Below are 26,999 nucleotides of genomic sequence, written 5' to 3' on the forward strand. Positions count from 1 at the left end.
CAATATAGGGAGGAGGGTGAGCGTGTGTGGAAAAAGATAGGTTAAGAGATTAATTTTTAAGCACTAAATATTTATTGACAGAATATCTCTCCAGGCAGTGTTCACATGCTTAGAACTGAAGCTTTTAACTTGGCAGTGCTGTTTAAGCAAACAAAGCCAGTCAGTTGAACGCAATGATTAACAGAAGTTGGGGAGCTGACACGGTTGCCAGCTGTTGGCCTGGAGAAGAGCCTAGGGTAGAAGTCTTAGGGGGATCACTTGCGGAATGCTGACCTCACCCTTCGGTGATTTTACCGCGGAGATAGGTGGCTGCATCAGAATCAGAATCTGCCCGAGGCCGCTTGTTTTTGTGTGGTAACAGGTTGCAGGTTAACGGGAGCCGGAGCAAAGCAAATCCAAGGGAGCTACTTCAGAGATGTGTCAGAGAAAGGTGGAAATGAAACAGTGGTGAATGAGCAGGAAAGGAAGACAGCAAAAGGACAAAACGGTCAACAGGAAGGGCACACAACCACTGATCAGAATTGCGTCTACTAAGAGGATGATTTATGGATTCTGGAGAAAATGTAAGTTAAATATATCTACACTCTGATCGGCTCTCGAGAGACAATTCCCTCACTTTCTGGTCTTGAATGATGGTCTCTTGGAAGCATTGTCTTTTTACCGTGTCTCTTATCACTGCCCTGATTTTTGTCTTTGTTTACAATAACGAGTTATGGGAGGAGAAGCATTTTCTGAAGGCGTCTCTGTCCAATGCTTCACTGTTAGCAGAAGTCTGTCATCGGATTTTTAAGGGGAAGGTTTTTTACCCAAGAGAGAATGCACTGAAAACCACCCTCAGTGAATCTACCTGTTACGAGTACATGGCTCAAAGTCACTATATAACAGAAACACTATCGGAAGAAGAAGCGGGGTTCCCTTTGGCGTACACGGTGACCATCCACAAAGACTTTGGCACCTTTGAGAGACTCTTTAGGGCAATTTACATGCCCCAAAATGTCTACTGTGTTCACGTGGATGAGAAGGCGACAGATACATTTAAAGATGCAGTGAAGCAATTACTGAGCTGCTTCCCAAATGCTTTCCTGGCTTCCAAGATGGAGCCAGTTGTCTATGGGGGGATCTCCAGGCTCCAGGCTGACCTGAACTGCATCAAAGACCTTGCGGCGTCCGACGTGCCCTGGAAGTACGCCATCAACATGTGTGGACAAGACTTTCCCCTGAAAACCAACAAGGAGATAATTCGGTATCTGAAAAGCTTTAAAGGGAAAAATATTACCCCAGGGATTCTACCCCCCGGTCACGCTATTGGACGGACTAAATTCATCCACCAGGAGCTATTAAGCAAAAAAAATTCCTACGTGCTTAAAACAACAAAATTGAAAACTCCACCTCCTCACAACATGACCATTTACTTTGGCACTGCCTATGTGGCCCTCACAAGGGAATTTGCCAACTTTGTCCTCCAAGACCAGCATGCACTTGACTTGCTTTCCTGGTCCAAGGACACTTACAGCCCTGATGAACATTTCTGGGTGACCCTCAATAGGATCCCAGGTATGTGTGTCTCTTAACTTTTGTTCTTATGGGTAAACACTGCATGGTCGATACTGAATGAACTGCTTTAAAAAATAGTAAAAAAAAAAAAAAAAAAAGGTTAACATTTCAAAGATCTTTGCAGTTTTAAATGTTAATTAAAAAAATCTTTATAGCAGTTCTGCTCACCGATGTCACTCATGATAAGGCTCATGTCCATTTTACAGATGAGGAAACTAAGGCATAGGGATTAGCAGGGCAGAGGTAGAGCTCAACCCTCTGACTCGATTTTGCTGATATGTCAAACTGCCTTTCTGGACCCACAGACCAACATCAGATATGTGCTGCAGCCTTGAGATAGGGCAAAGGATTGAGGAAAAGCCGGCTCTGCCAATGAAAGACTAAACCCAATTCTCCTTTAAGTGTGATGTCATTTACAATCAGGAATAAGTATTATAAAGTAAATTGGAATGGCAATTTGAACATTTTAATAATACTTTCACTCCTGTCAAAGCTCCAATAGCTAAATTCACATGCTTTCAAAATGGGAGCAGCGTACGACTTTAAAACTTTTTATTTGCAAGCTCTTTCCTGGAATTGAATCAGAAATTTAGAGCACCTTAAAGGTTTCTAGACCAGTACCTTCACTTTATAGACAAAGAAACTTCAATGGGATTGTGTGAAGTCCTCAAGCTACCCAGCTAGTGAGCGATCGATCGTGCCAGTGATATAAACCGGGTCTCCTGAGCCTGATGTTCTTTTGATTTCAGTTAGATCTCAGTCGTTACTAAATTAACTGCACCTTTCCTTTGGCCCAAGTTCTAAATGATTTGAATGATCTCAAGTTGTTTTTAGTGAACGGATTCAGTTCTGCTAGTTCAATTCAGAATACAAATTCAGATTCACAGTTCAAGGGAAAAGTAACTTGAATCAATATAAGCATCAGAGTCATGGTTTCTTGAGATTAGTGGTTCAACCCTGGATGCATACTACATTCTAAAAATACATAAGGTCAGGCCCCATTTCCCACAGGGCCTGACTTCTGGGGTGGGCCTCACCTTAGGTATTTGTTCTGTCTCTGGGTAATTCTCAGGGACAGCCAGGGCTGTGAACCATTGCAGATGCTTGTTTTAGATGTTGTTATACAAAACTTCACAGACTTAGAATGCCTTTCTTTTAACCACTTGAAAACAACCTCTCATTTATTTTTAAGATTTATTTTTAAGTGAGGTATAATTAGCATATAACATTATATTAGTTCCAAGTATACATACAGCATGACCTGCTATTTGTAGAGATTGCAAAATGATCACCACTCTAAATCTGGTTAGCATCCATCACCACGCAGAGTTGCAATTTTATTTTTCTTGTGATGAGAATTTTTTTGTATGTGTGATGAGAACATTTAAGAACAGCTTTCTTGAAAATAATAATAATAATAATAATAATAAAGAGCTTTCTCAGCAATTTTCAAATATACTGTCAGAGAGGAAAAAATTTACCTCTTCTTTTCAGCATTATTCTGTCTGGTCTAAGAATTCAATTGACATGAGATGAATTAACAGGAGGAAAAAAACCCAAAGTTTAATTACTTGTGTGCAGAGAACCAATAATGAAAGTACGACCCAAAGAAATGATGATGGCATCTAGCTTTTATACATTTTAAACAAAGAGACATAAATCTGTGAGAAATTGACAGGACAAAGAAAACTTATGGTTGGGAGCCTCAATTACTAAGAAATTCTAAACAGGATTTGGGCTGGGGTAATAAATTAGTAAAAGTACCAAGGTTTGTTTCTCCATTCTTCTCGGCTCTGAATTTCCTACCTCTGGTGAGAAGGATGTCCCTTTATCTCCTGATATGGGGAGTGTAGCTTTCCACGGGAGATTCATTTCCTGCTTTCTGGAGACAAAAGGTGGGGGGAGGGTCAGGATGTTGCTCTTGTGCGGGCTCTTTCTTTCTTTTCTTTTCTTAATTTAAATTTTACTTAGCTAACATACAGTGCAATATTGGTTTCTGGAGTGGAAATCAGTGATTCATCACTTACAAACAACACCCAGTGCTCATCACAAGAAGTGCCCTCCTTAATCCCCATCACCCATCTAGTCCATCCCCCACCCACCTCCCTCCAACAACCCTCAGCTTGTTCCCAGTGGTTAAGAGTCTCTTATGGCTTGCTTCCCTCTCTCTTTTTTCCCCCCTTCCCCTATGTTCCTTTGTTTTCCTTTTTAAATTCTACAAATGAGTAAGATCATACGATATTTGACTTTCTCTGACTGACTTATTTCACTTAGCATAATACCCTCTAGCTCTATCCACATTGTTGCAAATGGTAGGATTGCATTCTTTTTGATGGCTGAGTAATATTCCATTATATATAGATGTGTATATATATGAGATTTTTATATTTATATATGTATATATGAGATATTTATATTTATATATGTATATAAATATGAGACTTTCATATTTATATATGTATATATATGAGATTTATATATTTATATACTTATACACATATAAATCTCACATCTTCTTTATCCATTCATCAGTCGATGGACATTTGGGCTCTCTCTATAGTTTGGCTATTGTTGATAATGCTAGTAATGTAAACACTGGGGAGCACATACCCCTTCAAATCTGTATTTTTGTATTATTTGGGTAATGCACTGTCTCTTTCTTAAGTAACTTTAGTTAAAACAAGTGGCACATTTTTGGGGTGGGCTGCCCTTGGGCCCCACAGTATAATACAGTATTATTAACTATAGTCACCATGTTGTACATTACATCTCTATGACTTATTTATTTTAAAACTGGAATTTTGTAGGGGCACCTGGGTGGCTCAGTCATTAAGCATCTGCCTTCAGCTCAGATCATGATCCCGGGGTCCTGGGATTGAGCCCCACATCGGGCTCCCTGCTCAGCGGGAGGCCTGCTTCTCCCTCTCCCACTCCTCCTGCTTGTGTTCCTTCTCTCACTGTGTCTCTCTCTGTCAAATAAATAAAATCTTTAAAAAAAACAAAACAAAACTGGAAGTTTGTAACTCTTGACCACCTTTACCCATTTGACTCCCCATCCCCCCATCCCATCTCTGGAAACCATCAATTTGTTCTCTGTATTGTGAGTGCTTTGTTTTTTTTTCCCCCCCAGATTCCACATATAAGTGAAATCATACAGTATTTGTCTTTCTTTGTCTGACTTATTTCACTTAGCATAATGTCTTCGAGGTCCATTCATGTTGTCACAAATGGCAAGATGTCATTCTTTTTTATGCTCAGTAACATTCCATTGTATATGTATCACATCTTCTTTATCCATTCATCCACTTACGGACACTTAGGTTGTTTCCATGTCTTGGCTATTGTAAATAGTGCTGCAATGAACAGGGGGTGCCATATCTTTTTCATCTAGTGTTTTTGTTTTTTCAGATAAATACCCAGAAGTAGGATTGCAGGATCATAGGGCAGTTCTATTTTTTTTAAGGTTTTATTTATTCATTTGAGACAAAGAGCTACAGAGAGAGAGCATGAGCGGGGGAGAGGCAAAGGGAGAGGCAGAGGGAGAGGGAGAAGCAGACTCCCCCCTGAGCCGGGAGCCCAATGTGGGGCTCGATCCCAGGACCTGGAGATCATGACCTGAGCTGAAGGCAGATGCTTAACCATCTGAGCCACTCAGGTGCCCCAGGGCAGTTCTATTTTTAACTTTTTGAGGAACCTCCATACTGTTTTCCAGAGTGGCTGTACCAATTTACATTCCCACCAACAGTGCGAGAGGGTTCCTTTTTTTCCACATCCTCGCCAAGACTTGCTATTTCTTGTCTTTTTGATAATAGTCATTTTAACAGGTGTGAGGTGACATCTCATAGAATACTTTTTAAATCTGCGGATTTCCAAAAGTTGGAAGGGGTAATGTTGTAGTGATAAAAGAAATCAGGACTCAAGAAAGTAGGGGGGGAGTCATGACCATATAATTGTTTATATGGAATTCTAGTGTCCAGAATGAGGGAGGAATAACCCCACTTCTGACTTACATGTTGCTTGGATCAACCATGATGTTGACTGTTTAGGTATGAGCACCATACTTTAAGCAAAGATGTTAACAACACAGTTTCCAAAGATAGCAGCCAAGAAGGATAAAAGACCAAATCCCATTTTTTTTTTCTAGAAAGAACCAAGGCAAACAAAAAGGTTATTCACTCTGAAAAAGATTTGAAAAAGGATCACTGTCTTCACAAAATTAAAAGATTTGCTCGTTTGGAAGAAGAATCTAGGGTCAGTGGTGGGAGATTTAAAAACCTGTCAATCTGGAATTAGAATGGGTATCTTCCTCAGTGATGAACAAGTAAAAGGGATAGGTAGAAACAGAGAAGGAGAAATGCAGTGAAGGCAGCTCATTTATCAGGTGTTAGATAAGATGGCCTGTGAGTCTCTTCCACTCTGAGATTCCATGATCCTAAAGGATGATTCTAATCAGTTTGTTGAACAGAAACTTAAGGCTAACACCCTGGCTTCTCAACCTGGTTTATCTATTGGAAATGGATTTTTACACATCTGGTTATCAGTTACAGATCAGTGAAGCAATGGAAAACCATTGCACTGCTCCAAAACTTAGAAGAGTGAGCCCTTGAAGTAGTTTCTGTCTTGTATGTATGAAGGATCCTTTTTTTTTTTTTTTTAAGATTATTTATTTATTTATTGGGCAGAGAGGGAGAGAGAGGGGAAGGAGGGGAGAGGGAGAAGCAGGCTTCCCTGCTGAGCGAGGAGCCCAATATGGGGCTCGATCCCAGGACCCTGGGATTATGACCTGAGCGAAGGCAGACGCTTAACTGACTGAGCCACCCAAGCACCCCTGAAGGATCCTTTCTGGAAGCCGGTGCCCCCTCACTGGTAAAGTTGGCTCATGAAGGACCTGGGTGAGCCTTAGTAGAGAGCTTGGTCATGAGGAGGGAACGGAACTGAAACCTAAGCGTTTGTCTTATTTAACTATCACTCCTGCTATGTGGAAATCTGAGTCAATTGTTTTGAGGGCACTTCTAGTTGATGTATTAATTGGCTGCTTGATTGTTTTGGACATTTTAAGGTTTTTCTAGTTGACTGCAGTGATTGGGGGTTTATTAGGATTCTCAAAGAAGTAATAGGGCCAGGACAAAAAATCTCACAGACAAAATGGCCTCATGGGGAGCTAGAATAGCACCACCCAATAGAAATATAACGTGAGCCATATATGTAATTTTAGATTTTCTAGTAGCCACATTAAAAGAAATAAAAACAAACTGGGTGTTATATGCAACTGATAAATTATTGAACACTACATCTGAAACTGATGACGTACTATATGTTGGCTGATTTGAATTTAAATAAAAAAAATTTAAACATATAAAAAATAAAAACAAAGAGGGGAAATTAATTTAAGTAATATATTGTATCTAACCGAGTATACCCAAAATATCATTTGTACGTGTGGCTGGTGTACTCGCAGCAGGTGTCCTCCCCACTCTGGGTAAAATGGTGGGACAACAGCGAAGGCATCCCAGCAGCATCGAGGAGTCAGCCACGCTTGGGTCTCAGTGTGGTCCCCTCTGCTGCTTTGGCTTTGCCTGCTTCCTTTTCTGAAATTCTCACCCCGGCTTCAGCGCTTCACTTGCTAGTGCTGCCCACTGCCCTATGGCTCGTGCTCTTTGCATCTTCCCCCTCCGCTGCCGGATGCCGTGGGGTTCGGGGGACATTGTGCAGCCCCTTCCGATATGCGCAGAGAGTCTTGCTTTGGGTCAGGTAGGAACTGCAGGATGAGTCCCTGTTCTCATTTGACATCACGTCATAGGCACACTGCCTGCGCTGTACATGGTTGCCCTTCATTTAGGTCTCAAGCTGTTCCGGTCAGCTGTGGGTTAAAGCACGAAACAAAACATGTCCCGCCCCGTCCATAAGAGGTGCCTTAAGAAGTGGCAGGTCCTCTGGAAGCCTCAGAAGCTCAGAATTTGTGCATAGTCCACAGGTGAGGGTGCCCATGAGGACAGAAGGGTCACAGAAAAGGAGTTCACCTATGGTCTTTTTATTATTATTTTATTATTATTGAAGATTTTATTTATTTATTTGAGAGAGAGAGAGAGAGCACGTGTTCATGAGCAGGGGGAGGGGCAGAGGGAGAGGGAGAAGCAATCAGGCTCCTTACTGAGCAAGGAGCCTGACTCGGGGCTCCGTCCCAGGACCCTGAGATCACGACCTGAGCCAAAGGCAGACACTTAACCAACTGAGCCACCCAGGTGCCCCCGCTTATGTTCTTAAAGAGATTTCTCCCTCCCCAAATAAATAAAAATTAAAGCAAATATAAAGAGGTTGCCCAATAAACTTCACTAGCTGTTGTGAAATTAGGGCTTCCTGCCCTCCCTGCTTCGCCTCTGTGCCTCCATCTTTCCCCCACTTTTCTCTAAACTCTCTCCTCCCCATCTCTTCCTTCACCCAGACTGCAACAAGATGGCAGCCTCTTAATCCTCTGACTCACCTGGGCATGATTTCCAATTAGGGAAAAGATCCATTTGTAGAAAGTAGGGATCCGAAAGGGTACGTGCACCCCGATGTTTATAGCAGCAATGTCCACAATAGCCAAACTGTGGAAAGAGCCAAGATGTCCATTGACAGATGAATGGATAAAGAAGATGTGGTATATATATACAATGGAATATTACGCAGCCATCAAAAGGAATGAGATCTTGCCATTTGCAACGACACGGATGGAACTGGAGGGTATTATGTTAAGTGAAATAAGTCAAACAGAGAAAGACATGTATCATATGATCTCACTGATATGAGGAATTCTTAATTGCAGGAAACAAACTGAGGGTTGCTGGAGTGGGGGGTGGGGTGGAAGGGATGGGTGACTGGGTGATAGACACTGGGGAGGGTATGTGCTCTGGTAAGCGCTGTGAATTGTGCAAGACTGTTGAATCTCAGATCTGTACCTCTGAAACAAATAATGCAATATATGTTAAGAAAAAAAAGAAAAGAAGAAGAAGAAGGTGGCAGGAGGGGAAGAATGAAGCGGGGGAAATCGGAGGGGTAGACGAACCCCCATGAGAGACGATGGACTCTGAGAAACAAACTGAGGGTTCTAGAGGGGAGGGGGGTGGGAGGATGGGTTAGCCTGGTGGTGGGTATTGAGGAGGGCACATTCTGCATGGAGCACTGGGTGTTATGCACAGACAATGAATCATGGAACACTTCATCTAAAACTAATGATGTAATGTATGGGGATTAACATAAGAATAAAAAAAAAAACTTAAAAAAAAAAAAGATCCATTTGTAGGCCCCAGGCGCAAGTTCTTGGCCTCCCACTGTGCTTCTGAGTTTCTCCTCTTGTGTGCATCTGGCTTGCATGGTTCTGCCTGGATTAGGGTAACACCAGTGGATGTTATGTTCATCGAGTGTTCCTCGGATTTAAAGATTTAAAAACTGACCAGTGATTTCTGCTTCACTTGCTACAGAGGAGTATTTGGAATATGATTCCGTGGGAGTTTATTTGAAATTCATATTAAAATCTGAATGAGTGAAAAAAGAAACCCGACCGCAGGTTTTGTTGGAGAGGGGAGGAGAAAGGAATGCCAAGGTGCGTGAGGGAAAGGAACAGAGAAAGGAAGAGAGCTGAAGATAGAGGACCTGGAAGGCAGACTCCCTGCTTCTCATTTTTCTTTCTCCCTGGAGCCAGCCTACGGACCAGCCCTGATGGTTTTCTGTGTTCTACATGTACCTCTGTGCCCTTGATAGGGGAAGCTTGCTGCTGTAGAGTCCATAGTAGAGTGACTCTACCATTATCTGCGATGGCTAATCTCTTTATTTTCTATCTTTGTAGAAATGCAATCAGAGGTGCCAGTCTCTTGAGAGAAGCAACTACAGGAGTCAGGCAAGAACAGATCTGAATCATGGTCCTGGGAACTCATCCTTTGGCCCCAGTGATTTGGCTGGGATCTTGCTATGCCCCGAGGGAATTTATGTTCCTCAAACACATTATGCTCACAGAGCTTCCAAAAAAGCCACTAGGTGTATGGGCAGACTTGTGGCTGGGGCTGGTGGAAGTCTTACTATTAGCTTGAACAATATTTTTTTTATGTCTGCTAGAAAATACCAATTTTGTCAACTTTCAGGAAAGGGAATCGGTGAATGGGGCCCCCATGAGTTCTTTTCAGGGAAATACGGTCTCTTGAGAAGGTGATAAATGGCATGACACACTTCACCTTTACGTAGATAGATTAACAAGGAAATAGTGGTATTAGTTTTATTTCTCCAGAAGAAATGAGGGCAGGGCAGGCGGAAGTGGTTTGCAACCTTTGAATGATCTTATCTGTGCCATACTTTTTATCTGCCCTCCTTCCCTAGTCACTGAATTTGTTCTTGGAGCATTCTGTGACTCATACTCTATCCTTACTTTCCTCTTTATCCTTCCTCACTAAGTTAGACAATTCTCTCCTGGTTCTTTTCTCTCAAGAGGGTGACCTGTATTATCTTGACGGTTACACCCTGATAGGACTAAGGTCACCTAGAAGTTCAGTGTCTTTTATGGTTTAAGTTATGGAATAGTAGGCTTACTTGCTTATGATGACTCAGCAGAGCCAAGGACCACTGGAGACCTCAGACACTTTTTTGAGTTTTTAAACTCAAAATAATGATAATTTCTGCAAATCAGAAATTGCCCTAAGATGCAGTTTAGTTTATTTATATGCATTTTACATATCCACATATATTACTGTCAAAAATGGTTTGCATCATAGTGCTGACATATATGAACAAGTTTGCTTTGTTAATTAGAACATCTTCTGGGATTTCTGAGGAATAAGCGGAGACATGACCCTAGATTAATTAAATTAAGATATTAATATTTAGATTTAATTAATTTAATGAAGATAGTAATACTTAATATTCAGAGATAGCATTTCTTCCTGTGGTGACCCATCTTAATTTTAGACTGAGGAAGATAAAAGTAGATTGACGAGAAAGAAAAAGGAAGGGTTAGGCCTAACTGAACTAGAGTCAGTGGTCAGTTAGAATGCATTTCAGACTTCAGTGGTCTGTGGAGTGTGTTGAATAAATGATCTAAAGATCTGTTTACTCTGTGGAGTCAGAGGGTGGCCTCCATTTGCTGGTGGGATTTAAAAGCAGACTGTCTTAGCTCTGCCACCTACACTTTATAACTTTGGGCAAGATGCCTAATTTCTCTGAGACTGATTCTTCATCTTATCTTGAAGATAAAATATCTCGTTGTGGGCCTGTTGGAAGGATCACGTTGTAGGAACTCAATGTCCAGAAAGAGGGGAACAGACTAACTTCTTAGATGTCGGTTTTTGAGGTTTTAGTGTTACTATTCTAAAACTTCTGTGTGTGACCAGAAAAACTCATGAATATTTGGTTTTGAAGGTGCAGGGATAATATTTTGCTAGAAATGGGTATGGGGCCCACGAGGTGACCCCCAGCTGTAGCTTTTCATGGCCATGTCACATGTGTAGAGCCTTAAGTAGTTGGTTTCTCTTTCCTCTTATTAGGAAGTAGTATTCTGGGACTAGTTGAAAGCCTCTCACTCTGCCAAGCTTCTGTTGCTCTAGATTGGTCCAAAGACAAATAGTCTCCCCACCCTTGCTGGTGCTGTCCCATTGTTCTGGAATGTTCTTGACTCTCACTGCCCAGTCTAGACATTTCTTCAGATCAAGCAGCCGCCCTCCCCACGTACTTTACTCCTAGTTGGATTATAACGTCTCCTCCATGCATCTTAATTTATTGCGTGGATCCCAGTCAGTCACCCACCACATGCCCCCCAAATATGAGAATGTGAACTGAATGACTGGCACGAAGACTGAGACACTTGCCTAGCCTTATCATTCTGTGGGGTTCCCATATCATGTTGAATGAGGAGCAAAGGAGTGGGAGAGAGAAGTCCTACTGTGCTTGTCTAATACAATATTTTCTACAAACGAGGAAAACGCTTCTCAAGCTTTGCAGAAAGTTTATTTTCTTTTCAACTCTGGTTCAGCTTTGAAGCAGTCCACAGGGCAGGACCTGTCGCCCCACTTCCCACCTACTTTTCCAAAGGATACGCCTATGCTACATCTATTTGAAAACACTCTTGGGAGTGCAGTTGGCCTGTGGGCGTTATTAGTCATCTGATTGCTAAGGTCAGCATAAATCACCATTTATGCATTTTGAAGACTGAAGTTGTGGGTTTTGGAAAAGTGGAATCAACAATTAAGGGAATTTGCCATAGTCATGTTGGCCTTGAGAGGCTTTGTTTTAAAATATCTGGGGGGAGAGGGGCACCTGGGTGGTTCAGTCAGTTAAGGGTCTGACTCTTGATCTCAGCTCAAGTCTTGATCTCAGGGTTGTGAGTTCAAGCCCCAGGCTGGGTGTGGAGCCTACAAACAAACAAGTGAATTATAAAAATCCAGAAAATACAGGTAAAGTGGTTTATTTGACTACCACTTGAATTCTCTGTATAATTGCTAGGCCCCAAACAGACCTCTTGGCCTTTCTGCCAGTTTTCCCCCTGGGCCCTTCTGTGTCTGGAGAAATACTGATTATCTTGGAGGGCCCAGCTGAGTTGTAATGTCTGCTGTGAAACCTTTGACCAGCCCCAGCCCCAGGCAGGGTCCACCTGTGCCCTCTGTGCCCCATCTATCTGTTTTTACCTAACTGGATAAGTGCTTATCTTCTCGTTCGGCTTTTGTCATTTTAGCCTCTCCAGGGCCTGATGGAATGCAGCTCTGGAGGGTCTGGAGAGCTTTACGTCTTTGCCAACCTCAACCCACACAGAGGTCGTCAGGTTGTCAGGTTGAATTTGATTCACCTGATGTTGTTAGTATAAAATAAATAGGGTGCTGTTTTCATGCCAATCCAGAAGTTTCCTACTGTCCAAGTCACTGACAGCATGCACTAGGCTGACAGAATGACCAGCTGCTTTTTCAGCCCCAGGTTTAGGTGCTGTGAAGCCTTTCCAGAAGGTGTGAGTCCTTACAATGTCAGGCATTGGACAAATTACCTTTTCTTTCTTTCTTTTTTTTCCCCCTAAATTAACTGCTTCGTTGAGGTATAATTTACATACCACAAAAGTGAGGCATGTGATTCAGAAGTCTAGTTCACACACCGTAAAACACCAAATTCACCCATTTTGAATGTACAATTCACTGATTTTCAGTATGTTTACAGAGTTGTGCAACCATGACCCCCATCTAATTTAGAATATTTTTTTAAAAGATTTTTATTTATTTATTTGACAGAGAGAGAGAGCACAAGCAGGGGGAGTGGCAGGTAGAGGGAGAAGCAGACTCCCTGCCGAGCAGGGAGCCCTATGAGGGGCTCGATCCCTGAGCCAAAGGCAGACGTTTAACCGACTGAGCCACTCCGGTGCCCCTAATTTAGAATATTTTTATCACCTCCAAAAGAAACGTCCTGTCCTTTATAGCCACTTCCTATTTCCACACCCAAACCTTACTTTCCTGTCTGTATGGATATGCCTTTTCTGGACATTATATATAAATCAAATTATATATATTTTTTCATGTCTGGCTCTTTTGCTTTGTGTGATATTCTTGCGGTTTGTTCATGTTGTAGCATGAATCGGTACTTTACTCCTTTAGATGGGTCACCTATTCTTCCATCATATGGATGTACCACATCTTATTTATTGATCCGTTGATAGACATTTGGGTTACTTCTACTTTTTGGCCATTATGAATAGTGCTACTATGAACATTCCTGAGCAAGTCTTTGTATAGACACAGGTTCTCATTTCTCCTGGGTAGATCCCAAGAGTGAAATTGCTGGTCCATGTGGTTACTCCATGTTTAACATTTTGAAGACCTGCCCAGCTGGTTTCCAAAGCCAGGTGATGCATTGTGCATTCCCACCAGCAGTCTGTGAGGGTTCCAATTACTCCACATCCTCACCAAAACTTGTTACTGCCTGCTCTTTTATTTACACCATTGTAGTGGCTATAAAATTATAGCTGTGATTTAGATTTGCATTTCTCTAATGAACAACGATGTCCAACATCTTTTCATGTCTTTGCTGGCCTTTGATAGATCTTCTGAGAAGACGAACTGCCTTTTAGACCTTGTTTCCTTGCATCTCGGTATTATGGCAATCCTATTTTATAGATGAGGAAACCGAGGTATGGAGAATTTGGGGTACTTTCCCAAGGACACCCAGTTCATAAGTGTCAGAGTCAAGAATATTAAATTTGTTTTGAGGGTGGAGTGGACTGAGAGATGAAATTGTCCAACACTGAATTAAGAACACACTGCATGGCCCCAAATGTTAAGGTTTTTGCCTTCTGAATCCTCTGACTAAGCAATTGGCTAAGACTTCTTTAAAAGAGGAATAAAACTGGGCGCCCGGCTGGCTCAGTCAGTGGAGCACGAGACCCTTGATCTCCAGGTCGTAAGTTCAAGTCCCATGTTGGGTGTAGAGATTGCTTAAATAAATAAGCTTTAAAGAAAATCTCTTAAAAATAAATAAAGCAACCCATGTAAATGAGACGCAGTTACTTGTGATAGGACCCTTTTTCTCTGGGTTTACGCAAACCACAATTCCTCCTCTTTTTAAGAAGCAAATGGCTCCAATTCCCTCCTTTCTGATAAAACCCTGTGGGCTATTTTAGCCCCCATCCTTATCCTCCCTGTTCTTTATAAGGAAGGGTTTGTGTTGGAGTCCTCTTTGGGGTTTCTACAGCTTTTACTTTTTGTTCCTTCCATTTCTCAAGAGGTGCCCCGTGCCTGTGGTCTCTATTCTGGGGATGATGCATCAGTCTGTGGTAGCTGCGTTCGGACACCTGGACACTGAGGAGGCAGGTTGTCTCAGTCACCTCAGTGTACTGCTCCGAATGCTAATTCTTGGCTTACAGAGCTTGACAAATTCAGGGCAGCGTCTCACAGAGTTTCACAACCAGTTTTTTTGCTTTTTTTTTTTAACCTCAGAGGATTCATAAATGTGTCTCTGTAGTTTTCTCCTTATTAGGAATGAAGTGAGCTTCAAATTCCTATAATCTCTGCAATCCTGACTGACCTCCTTCGAGCCTTGGTGAAAAATCATAACAAATTTTTACAGAAGGTAAAGTCCCCCTGGTAGAACTTTCCATTCAAATGCCGAGCCGTGCACCACTGTTTTTAGCTGCTCTTGGGACTTCTCAGGGCTCAGTCCTGCTCTGAGAGACTCCAGTGTCTTCAGTCTCACGAATCTGGCAAAAGCGAGGTGAGGGACGGGGTTTAAGGCTCTGCTTGGTTTCTGCTCTGAAGCCATAAAAGGGAAGGTTCAGACAGGAGGGAAATGAAATCAAGGACACGGCAGGATTGGGAAGGAACTGACTGACAGTGATCGCTCACTACTAACAAAATGTGGGTCCTGAGAGTGGAGACCTTGACTTGCTCTGAAGGTCACAGGGCCCAGCACAGCCGAATGCATAGTGCAGCTAGAAACAGCTCGGCCTTTTGCCAAAGTGCGTGCAGTGCTTTTAGCTTGTTCCCGAACTATCTCCCGTGATAGCAGCCTCTTTGCTTGTTGTGCTTGGTGCTCACTGCTGAACTTCCCAGCGTCTGTGTGTGCTGATAGGCTGGCGGTGGTTGTAGGTCAGCTACAGATCGATCCCGGCGGCACGCAAGGTCCCAGGCACTTGGTGTCCCTTGGCCAGACACCTCTGGCCGGGAGAGAGCTTTGTCTATGTATATATATATATACATATTTTTTTATATAGACGTATATATTTCACATATATTTATGTGAAATTCACATTTATATATGTCTATAGTTCTATATATATGTCTATATATATTTCTGTATTTATATTTCATATATATATATTTTTTTTTTTTTTTGGTCCATATTTTTTACAAGTGCCAGACAAGTGATTGTTTTCGGTAGATGTCACGGGGTAAAAACGGTGGAAAAGTATGTGGTATCATACTTTGTGACATTAAAGTATCATCCCTTAATATACCATTCCCACATTAGACCCTAGATTTCAGAATCTCAGAGGGGCAAACTTTCCACTTGGTATAAAATGTAGGGAAGAGCTGAATCCGGTAACAAGGATTCTTAACTCTGGAGAGCAAACTGATGGTTCCCAAAGGGGAGGTGGGTGGGGAATGGGTGAAATAGGTGAAGGGGATGAAGAGCGCACTTATCACGATGACCACTGAGTAATGTACAGAAGTGCTGAATCACTATATTGTATACCTGAAACTAATACAACACTGTATGTGAACTATGCTGGGATTAAAATTTTAAAAATTAAAATTAAAAAAAAACCATGACTCTGGTTATCTAGAAAATGTTTAAAGATCTCAATGAGTTTTTAACCTTTTATTTTAAACTCTTTTCAAAATTATACTTACAAGAAGAGTATAGAGCTCTACCCTTCATTCCCACATCTCCCAACCCATAACATTTTACCACGTTTGCCTTTGCCTTATCTTATCCTTCCCTCTCTCTTTTATAAATTTTTCCTAAGCCACTTGTCAATTCCTCCTTACTGCTTCAAATAGTGTTTCCTAACCACAGAGGAACTCCTCTATATGACTAGCACCACCATCCAGGGACATGTCACTGCTCTTCAAATCACAGACCCTATTCCAGTCTTACTGGTTGTACTAAAAACGTCCTTCATAATCTAGGATCTGAGTAACGATCTCAAGCTGCACTTAGCTGCCCTCCCTCTTTAATCCCCCTTAATTTGGAACCATTTCTCAGCCTGTGTCCCCCCAGCTCTTACCATTTTTGAAGAGTGCAGTGTTGATGTTTCCTCGTGATTAGATTCAAGTTATGCCTTTTGGGCAAAGACACCAGAAAAACGATGCCGTGGAAGCATGCAATGTTTATTTCTTCTAGTAGTGGTGATGTTAACTTTTGTCTCTGGGGTAAGGTAGTACCCGCCAATTGCTTCCCTATAAAGTTAATCAGTAAGATTTTGTATTTATTACTACGTCATTAATAAACATTTTGCGTGGAGCCCATTTGAGACTCTTTAGATATACTGTTCTTCATGAAACATTCACTCCCCAGTTCTACCGTCCACTGATGGTTCTTGCCTGGCCCAATTATTACTGTGTGGTTGCCAAATTATGATTTTTTCCTAACTCCCTCCTTCTATGTCTATTAGTTGACATTCATCTATAAGGTAGATGTGTTTGTTTATTTATATCCTTATGGACACGGATTCCCATTTTACTCAGTGCGTTATAATCCATTACAATTTTTACTTACTTTGCTGCTGAAATTGTCTCAGGCTCAGCCAGTGGGGGGCCCTTCAAGGTGACTTTTGAATCCCTTCAACCAACCCCATTATTCTTTGAGCACTTCCTTACTTGTACTAAACCTGCCCCCTGTCTTGGAATCACCCATTTTCTTCAAGGAACCCTGGTTCCATTTCATGGAGAATATTGAGAAACCAAGGTCTGGGCACTCAAGGACGTTATTACTTCTATGCCCTCTCAGGGCGTAGAGCTAGGGAAAAAAATATATGTATGTGTACACATAACGTCTGTGTATACGCATGACACACACATGTACAAACATGCACTCCAAGTCACTCACACATTCACACACATACCCATCTATATGTTAGCTTTTCAAATAGATATTCAAACCACAAGTGCACACTGATATCTGCAGTTCTGATCCACCAACACAGGGTCGATCCCCTCCACTTCCTTCCCTGGCAGTGAGGGACCCAGCCCCCTGTTCTCCTCACTGTATTCACTTCGGTGCTTGCTTCCACTCTGTGAAACCAGTCCTCCCCCTCACGGTGCTCAGCGGCAGTCCGGCTCCCAGGATCCACCTCCCACTAGCTGCAGGGAAGAGAGAGAAGGAGTTCTGAATGATTTCGATACCATCATAAATGTATTTGTAATGGGAGGCAGGTAAATATGGAAATATGTAAAATACAAAGTTAGGGTCCAACTCTACCTGACTTCATGAACTTGGGTAATTTGGGGGCCTCTCTGAGTCTTACTTGCTCATCTGTAACAGGGGGATAAGAATAGTGCTTATCACTTCACAGGGTTGCGGTGAGCATTAATGAAGTCCTGCGTGAAAGAGTGACCGAATACTTGGCACCTGACAAGTATTCTCTCAATGTTATCTTTTATTAGTGTTCTATCAGTCAGAGCCCCAGCAAGAAACAGATAGCATGCTTAGATTAGGCTAATCAAAGGGCGCCTGGGTGGCTCAGTTGCTTGAGCCTTGGCCTCTTGGTTTTGGCTCAGGTCATGATCTCAGGGTCATGAGATCGAGCCACGCATTGGGCTCTGTGCTCAGCAAGGAGTCTGCTTGAGATTCTCTCTCTCTCCCTTTTCCTCTGTCCCCCCCCCCCACCCTCATGCACGCACATGCTCTCTCGCGTGCGCGCTCTCTCTCTCAAATAAATAAATAAAATCTTTAAATTAGGCTAATCAAGAAAGACTGACCGAAGGGACTCTGTGGGCAGAGTGGAGGGAAACTATAAAGAGTATGGTAATACCCAGGGCCAGTAATAGTGGAACTGCTGTTACCATTTCTAGACCTGAAAGAAGGAGTGCTTGGAAAAGATGTTGTGGACTGGGCTCCTTTGAGAAGAACGTCAATCAAAGGAGGCAGCTATCCTGCTGTGACTGGCAAGAGAGGAGCTGGGGAGCAAACACCTTGAGCCCTCTCTTGTGCCCAACCAGAGCCAGAGATGCTTGATACACTCGCTATAAGTCAGCCCTCCTGCAGGGTGGAGAACAGAGGGAGGGACCTAAAAGAGCCAAATGGAGGGGTGCCTGGCTACTCAGTGGGTAGAGCAGTGACTCTTGATCTCAAGGCTGTGAGTTCGAGCCCCATATTGGGTATAAAGTTTACTTAAAAATAACATCTTTATTTATTTATTTTTAAATTACTATTATTATTTTTTGAGTAGGTCCCATGCCCAGTTTGGAGCCCAAGGCAGGGCTTGAACTCACAACCCTGAGATCAAGACCAGAGCTGAGAGCAAGAGTTGGACATCCAATCAACTGAGCCACCCAGGCACCCCAAAAATAAAATCCTTAAAAAAATAAATAAAAGGGCCGAATGGACGCTATTAACTCTTTTTCAAGTTGAGGGGGTGAGGGTATGTTTTGGTCAAACAGGTAACTGATTCTGATGGAATTCTTGCAATAGTGTATCAAACCCCTGTCAAATATATCAGTCATGTGGATGGTCTCACACCTAGTCTTCCTGAGAAAGGAAAGCTTAAAAAAAAAACCTTAGCAGAAGTCACCAGGACAGCAGGTGTCTGAGGATGGGGAAGGGCTGGGAATCCAGGAAGCATGAAGCGAGATCTGAGCACCTGGCATCCCCAAGTCAGATCAGAACAGAGGAAGGAGTACTTTGGGCGTGGGGAATTGTTCTCTGCAGAAAGAGGAGAGAGATGGTGCACAGGGCCTCTATTGCTCCAGATTGTTACCAAGCACCTGGTAATTAGTTCAGGGGCCAGACCTCAGGACCCCAGTTCAGCCTAGGCCAGGAATTCCCTAGATCCTGCCTTCTGCTTGTGACCAGTCAGAACATGCAGAAATGTGGTCACCCGAAGAGGGGAGGGAGGGATGGAGTTTGGAAATCAATCATAATATGTGCCGTAGGGAAAAGATTTGTCCAGATGGTTTTTCTGAGCTATAGAAAAAAGAAGCTGAAAGGAAAGGAAACATTTCATGTTTCTGTGCTGTGTGCTTTCTCAACACTGCTGTCTGATTGAACTTGAATCAGAAAATAGAAGTGTTGGAGAAAAGGAATGCCTGTGTCTCACTGGAAGTGAGCCCAGACCCCATTCCTTCTCATGATCTCTCCATGAAGACCATCTGGGTGCTATGCCATTCCTGGGCCTGCCTCAGGGCGCACAGGATGACACAGAGACCCCCATTTCAGTCCCAGGTCACCCCTCCCTGCTGAGTGACCCTCGGCTGGAAGGTCCCTGAGTCTCAGTTCCTCGTTGGGCAGGTAGGGGTGATAGCCCCGGATGCCAGCTATCAGCTTTGTCATTCATGCACTTGGTTTGTCTCTGTGGGTGCCTCCTCCATCCACATCTGTTCCGGGTGACAGTTACCCTAAGGGCTAGCACGCAGCAATGTGTTGATGAGCACAAAGGGCTTTTGCATTTTTGGCCTCCTGTTCTGTTTTCTCTTGACTCCTTTTCTTCTGGACATTGCTCACTGGCAGGAAGGAGAGGTGGCCAGCTGGGTCATGGCCCAGGGTGGCTGGTGTCAGGAACCAGACTGGAGACACCCGTAGCAGTCCGACTGCTTGAGGAAGAAGTGAGTGGGCTCTGGTATGTGTCTGCAGGGTATTTGATCACTCTGGGTAATAAGCCATAAATATTAGTTATTTCCAGGATGCCTGATCCTAGAAGATCCTAGAAGGACCCACTCACCTAGAAGACACCTGGCAGAGCTTTTCTGGGAGAAGGACCATGACTCATTTCATTCATTCATTCATTCATTCATTCATTCATTCATTCATCTTTGGTGAAGAGTTGTATAACACGGGAAAGTGCACAGATCAGGAGTGTTCAGCCTGGTACAGTTTCACCCACTGAACACACCCAAGTAACAACCATCAAGACACAGAACATGACCTGCCTCCCCGTCACTATCCTGATGTCTAACACCATAGATTACTTTTTCCTGCTTCTGTCCTGTATATACATGGAAATAAACAGCATGTACTCTTTTTCTGTCTGGCTTTTTTTGCTCCATGTTATGTCTATGAGATTCCCTTTTTGTGTTGCAAGCAGTTACATTTTTTCATTCTCATCGCTGTGTAGAAAGAAGGAGGTGCATGAGGTGAGGAGGGATGGTTTTGCCCCCCAGGGAACATTTGGAGATATCTGAAAATACTTTCGGTTGTTACAATTTGCAGTTGGGGGCAAGGGATGCTGCTGGCACTTAGTGGGTCGAGGCCAGAGATGCTGCTAAATATCCTACAATGCACAGGGCTGACCCCACAACAGGCATATTCACCCCAAAATGCCAGTTGTGCCAAGGTTGAGAAACCCCGATGGGCATTTGGGTCTGTTGTGAATATGGCTGCAGTGAATACGAAGCTGTATGGCCTTTGATAAACATGGATGCATTTCTGTTGAGTAAATCCCTAGGAATGGCATTACTGGGTCAGAGCACCTGCCTCTGCTCAACTTTGGTAGATCCTGCATTTCCCAGAGCTGTGTTCATTCACACTTTGACCAGCTACACGTGAGATTCAGGTTGTCCCACATCTGCCCCCAATAATTGGTATTTTCTGCTTCTCTCTGTCTTTTGGGGGGGAGGTTGTTTTTTATTTTTATTTATTTTTTTAAAGATTTTATTTACTTATTTTAGAGAGAGAGTTCGTGAGAGGAGGGAGAGGAGCAGACGGGGAGAGGGAGCAGCAGACTCCACACTTAAGTACGGAGCCCGACGTGGGGCTGGATCTCATGGCCCTGAGATCATGACCTGAGCCAAAATCAAGAATCTAACGCTTAACCAACTGTTGTTTTTTAATCTCTCTCCTACACCTCTCCTCTAATTCAATTTATGGCATATTAGACACATAATTAGACACAAACACATTAATGTTTGTCAGTAAATAATCCTGTTCCATATTTTGCAGGAGACTGGGATTATGCACAGGTGTGCTTGCTGTATACAGTAAATTAGAGAAGGCATTTGGGGCAGGACGCTTGTAACTAGAGCTTCTCTCTCTCTCTCTTTTTTTTTAAGAGAGTGAGGTTGGGTAGGGACAGAGTGGGAGAGAGAATCTCAAGCAGACTCTCTGCTGAGCACTGAGCTGGAGGCGGGGCCGATCTCATGACCCTGAGCTGAAATCAAGAGTCAGCCACTTAACTGACTGATCCACCCAGGCGCCCCTGGACTTTTGTCATTTAAAGAGCAGCAAATGGTACCTTTCTGTGCGTCCATTTTCTTCCATTCTTCCTGAGGGTGCTGATAAGCTTTCCATAGTAAATTTTATGCAAGGGATCAGATTATCCACCATTTGAGCTCATGGTTATTCAGTATTTTCCCAAATTGTGCAATATTGTTTTCCCCAAAACTTTGGTTGTTTTTTTTGTTTTGTTTTTTATGGTAAATTGCTTAGTCACAGGAAAATAGATCAGGTAGAGTCATTGAGGAAAAACAAAACCAAAGAATTTTGGTCTTTGATCTATTGGCTCTCAAACAGTTGGTCCCATGAGCTTGTTAGAAACACAGATTGTTGGGCTGCCTGGGTGACTCAGTCGGTTAAGCGTCCAACTCTTGGTTTTGGCTCAGGTCATGATCTCAGGATGGTAAGATCAAGCCCCCTATCAGGCTCCACATTCAGTGCAGGGTCTGCTTGAGTTTCTCTCTCCTCTCTCTATCCTTCCCCACCTCTCTCAAATAAATAAATCAATCTTTAAAAAAGAAAGAAAGAAAGAAAGAAATGCAGATCATTAAGTTCCACCTGGAACTTACTGACCACTTGGGGTGTGGGCCCTGCAACCTATATTTTTCACAACCCCTCCAGGGGATGGGATGCTTCACAGAAGTTTGCATACTTTTGATCTGGACAATCCTTATCCCGAAGCCACAGACACACCTCATTTGGCTGAATACTTTTAGAAACAAATGTTTTGGTTCTTCCAGGGTTAAGCAGTTCACTTCCGCATATAAATTCAGTGGTAAGTTTCCTCTTGGAATGTTAATATGCTGTGACTTATTTGGGGTAATTTCGTTCTCATTTTCTAAGCCTCCAAATTTCAGGCTCTTCCTATTTCCAATTGGTACATTTATGCTATCAGAACGTTGCTGCCTATCTGCGCGTGCTTGGGCATTTGCCTGTTTGAATATGTATATGCTATCTTTTGCAAGTATTTGCATAGCATCCTTTAACATCCAGGAAGTATTTCCATATACCTTTGCTCCATCAAAATCAGATGCAGATCAGTTCAGCTCACACCACCGTGATACGGTGTAGCATAACCATCCTCTGGACCTGCTCTCCAGGTCTTAAAATTCTGCATATTAAACTTCTTCCCTCCTCTGAGATGAGAGTTTGAAATAATGCTTTGGGTTCCATGGATCTAGACAACAAATTCTTCTGTTGCTAATTAGATGAATAGTATAGAAAGCAAAATCATTGGGTCTCAGGAGAAGGTGGACTTTCCCCAGAGAACCCCATCAGAGGACTCCTCAGTTATGGGAGTTGTTGTTTTAGTTGAAGATGTGTTTTGGAAATGTCTTCTTTCTTCTCTTTAACATCGTGATCATCATCATGAAAAAGAAAACCAAAAACCTCCATTTACAAACTATCTGGTCACCAGGACAGAATTATGTAGTTGGCTGTCCAAAGTGAATTGGATTGTCACCATTCTTTACTTTCCTGTGAATTACCCTTAGCTCAATTAAAAATAAATCCCTGAGTCATTTGACCTGCTTCAATAACAAAGGAAACTACACAAAAATGACCTTCCAAAGGACACCCATCAGTGAGCCCAAGAAATGATAACATCTCACCTCATTCACCCAAACTTTTCTGCCACGGGACTTAAGCTCTCAATGTTACTTCGATAAACTTCATCAGACCCTGTCCTTGCGGGACCCTTTCTGCTGTTATTTAACATTTTAAATGTTGTATGCCTGCTCAAACCTGTGTCCCCTCCATTTCTTTCCCAACTAAAGGACAGCAGTTAATTGAGAATGGAAAAACCAGTCCCAGAACAATTATGAAACCATAATGAAGTTTGCATAAGTACATGCAATTAAACAAAGAAAAGGTATGTGAGGAAGTGCAAAAGAGTTCAGGGCCAATGTGGTACATTCATAGGTCTCTGCAGGTGTATGCTCAAAACAGACGAGCGAAAAAAGGAATACTGAAACAGTAAAATCACAAATCATGGAGGGCTTTCCTAGCCTATGCTGTTCTAATTTACAAATTAGAACAATGGGCAAATACAGGTTTCAACAGTCCTTTTTCCATTGGTGAAGACTGTACTTTTCAAATGCCCAGATGATTCTGGACCTGTTCAACAAGCATTGAACACAGTGTGTGCCAAATGGCTCACCTTCCAGAACATGAGGGAAGGCTGTTTGAGTTGCTGGACCATGATAGGAACAGGGAGAAAATGTCCCCACTCTCCTGAGCTCATCCTCTAACCGTGACTGGTACTCTGAGGTCAGGGTTAGCTGATAGGAAGGTTTTTATCTGCTGCTAAGCCAAAGAAGTTCCAGATTCACAACTCTGCCCCAGGAAATTTCTCCACATTGGGCTTTCTTGTTCTTCTGTTCTTGCTCGATCTTGTAATCTCTCCAGTTGGAATGCCTTCTCCATGTTCTGAGGGTCAGAATCTACCCATTGGAAGCCCTTTCTCACTGTCCCAGTTCCAAGGGAGCTTTTTTCCCCTCTGAGCTTCCATCACATTTACTGGATGTCCTCTTGTTTGGAACCGATCCACAGTCTTCTGTGTTTTGCTGGTCATGTATTTTCAGCTGTCTGTATTTTGAATCCTAGTGAAGATGGAATTTCCTACAGGACAGGGGCCATTCCTCACACGTCCTGCATTCTGTCACTGCTGCTTAGTGGATTCACCATACAAATACTGAATTATAGCTCATTTTAGCTAAAAGGGACTATAGAGAACATCCTTTTTAAAGATGAAGCAAATAGGGACCTAAGATCACATACTCATTTAAAGTTAGAAAAGGGACTAGGATAGCAGCAATGTCCACAATAGCCAAACTATGGAAAGAGTCAAGGTGTCCATCGACAGATGAACGGATAAAGAAGATGTGGTATATATATACAATGGAATATTATGCAGCCATCAAAAGGAATGAGATCTTGCCATTTGCAACGACGTGGATGGAACTGGAGGGTATTATGCTGAGCGAAATAAGTCAAACAGAGAAAGACATGTATCATATGACCTCACTGATATGAGGAATTCTTTTTTTTTTTTAAAGATTTTATTTATTTATTTGAGACAGAATGAGAGAGAGAGAGAGCACATGAGAGGGGGGAGGGTCAGAGGGAGAAGCAGGCTCCCCGCCGAGCAGGGAGCCCGATGTGGGACTCGATCCTGGGACTCCAGGATCATGACCTGAGCCGAAGGCAGTCGCTTAACCGACTGAGCCACCCAGGCGCCCGATATGAGGAATTCTTAATCTCAGGAAACAAACTGAGGGTTGCTGGAGTGGGGGGTGGGGTGGGAGGGATGGGGTGACTGGGTGATAGACACTGGGGAGGGTATGTGCTCTGGTAAGCGCTGTGAATTGTGCAAGACTGTTGAATCTCAGATCTGTACCTCTGAAACAAATAATGCAATATATGTTAAGAAAAAAAAAAGAAGAAGATAGCAGGAGGGGAAGAATGAAGGGGGGGAAATCAGAGGGGTAGACGAACCATGAGACGATGGACTCTGAAAAACAAACTAAGGGTTCTAGAGGGGAGGGGGGTGGGAGGATGGGTTAGCCTGGTGATGGGTATTGAGGAGGGCACGTTCTGCATGGAGCACTGGGTGTTATGCACACACAATGAATCATGGAACACTACATCTAAAACTAATGATGTAATGTATGGGGATTAACATAACAATAAAAAAATTTAAACAAAAAAAAAAGAAAGAAAAGGGACTAGGATCCAGTGTCCTGATTTTTGCACCATGTTAATAATATTGCCCTGTTAGTAATATTGTGAGGGTTAATAGTCAACCCTTGTTTGTTTTTTTTAAAGATTTTTTATTTATTCATTTGACAGAGAGAGAGAGAGCGAGTAAGAGCATGAGCAGAGGGGAGGGCCAGAGGGAGAGGGAGAAGCAGACTCCCGACCGAGCAGGGAGCCAGACAGGGGGCTGGATCCCAGGACCCCGGGATCATGACCTGCAACCAACTGAGTCACCCAGGCACCCCTGGACAACCCTTCTTGACACATAAGTGAAAACATATCTTGCATGGTTTCCCGCAGAAACTTGATTGAAAGTTGTGGGTTTTTTAATGTCATTTAATCTACCTGGTCAATCAATCTGGTCAGACTCTTAATCATAGGAAACAAACTGAGGGCTGCTGGAGGGGAAAGTGGTGGAGGGATAGGGTATCTAGGTGATGGACATTAAGGAGGGCACATGATGTAGTGAGCACTGGGTGTTATATAAGACTGATAAATCAAAGGCCTGTACCTCTGAAACCAATAATACATTAGATGTTAATTAATTGAAAAAAAAACAAGAAAGAAAATAAAGTCAATCTGGTCAGAGCTTTTGTTTGTCAAAATAAAAGATACCAGTTCCTCTGTTCCCAATTGCAGTTAAGAGTGCATTTACCTATGGCTACCTGGAACTGTGGGGGATGTGGACTCCCTTCATTCATTCATTCATTCATTCATTCATTCATTGAACACATACAAACAGGTAAATAAATAGTATAAATATGGTAACATACATATTTCTACATTACAAGGTTGAGCGAATGGAAAAGTAAGTCTAGACTTCCCACTAATTCCCAGCCCATGAATTCCTTAGTGACCCTGGGACTTTAAATCCTTCCTCTCTCTGTATTTTTTTATTTAAGAAAAAAACCCAAAGCTGCAGCATCTGATGTTCTGTATTTACATGACTAAAGCCTCATTAAAGCCTCAGGGTTGTTTCTAGGAAACATCATTAATGAATACATAAATAATGGATTTATTTATTATTTGTTATTATTATCAGGGGGTGAAGTATGCATGTATGGGCTGATGAGTACTTCCTCACCGCGATTTGTTTTGCTCCTGGTCCTCCCTCATCTGGCACAGGTGGCCTGGGAGCGCTCCTCCACCCAAAAGTGTCCTGGATGGTGCTCCTTTGCAGCAAGATGGAAGCCCAGTTTCTTATGCGAGGTCCTTTACGACAGTCTTGTGAGCGATGATTTGTGTGGTGCCGCCCCCTTCAATGCTGTCCTCTTTCACACAGAAAGCCTAAGGGTGCTGAGGTGTCAGAGGATCTTCTTCCGTTCCCTTGACGATTTCTTTATTTCACAGAGATTCTGAGTCTTCTATCATTTCCAAGAAAGGATACTCTCTTCATTTGGGGGCTGTGTTCTAAGATAGCTCCAGAGCTGGAAGAATTATCTACAGATGCACAAAACATAAAAACTGGATGGAATAAAGAGCAACTGCTGATGGTGGCCCCAGGGGAGGGTAAACACGGCTTGCCTGATTAATTGGCTAGCTGGGGAATAACTGCTTCCAAAGTGAGCGACAAGGCTCAGTTGCTAGGCCTACAGGTGCCCGCCTGGTCCTTGCCTGCGGTCAAAGGTGGAGAGGGAGGGAAGGCTAAGCTGGTCAGTCTCAGTAGCAAAAAAACACATGGTGTCTGTTCTGGGTAAGCAGCTCTTATGGCCTATTAAGAAGGAAAGGTAACAATTACAGCCTTTCTCTGTTTCGACATGCGGTTTCTTAAAAAGTTCTCCTGTGGGTTTTGTTTTTTTTTGTTATTTTGTTTTTAAATACCAGAA

At 42.8% G+C, this 26,999-nt stretch overlaps 1 protein-coding gene across 1 annotated transcript in view; it reads left to right on the top strand.

Annotated features, from left to right (window-relative positions):
- Positions 1–629: 629 nt before the first annotated feature.
- LOC110586640 (N-acetyllactosaminide beta-1,6-N-acetylglucosaminyl-transferase) overlaps positions 630–26,999 on the top strand; it is an 85,619-nt gene continuing 59,249 nt past the window's right edge. The window contains exon 1 of the mRNA XM_021696895.1: positions 630–1,554. Coding sequence (XP_021552570.1) covers positions 630–1,554 — 925 coding nt within the window. The remainder of the gene's footprint in view (positions 1,555–26,999) is intronic.

The sequence above is a fragment of the Neomonachus schauinslandi genome, chromosome 8 (genome assembly GCF_002201575.2).
Source record: "Neomonachus schauinslandi chromosome 8, ASM220157v2, whole genome shotgun sequence".
NCBI lineage: Eukaryota > Metazoa > Chordata > Mammalia > Carnivora > Phocidae > Neomonachus > Neomonachus schauinslandi.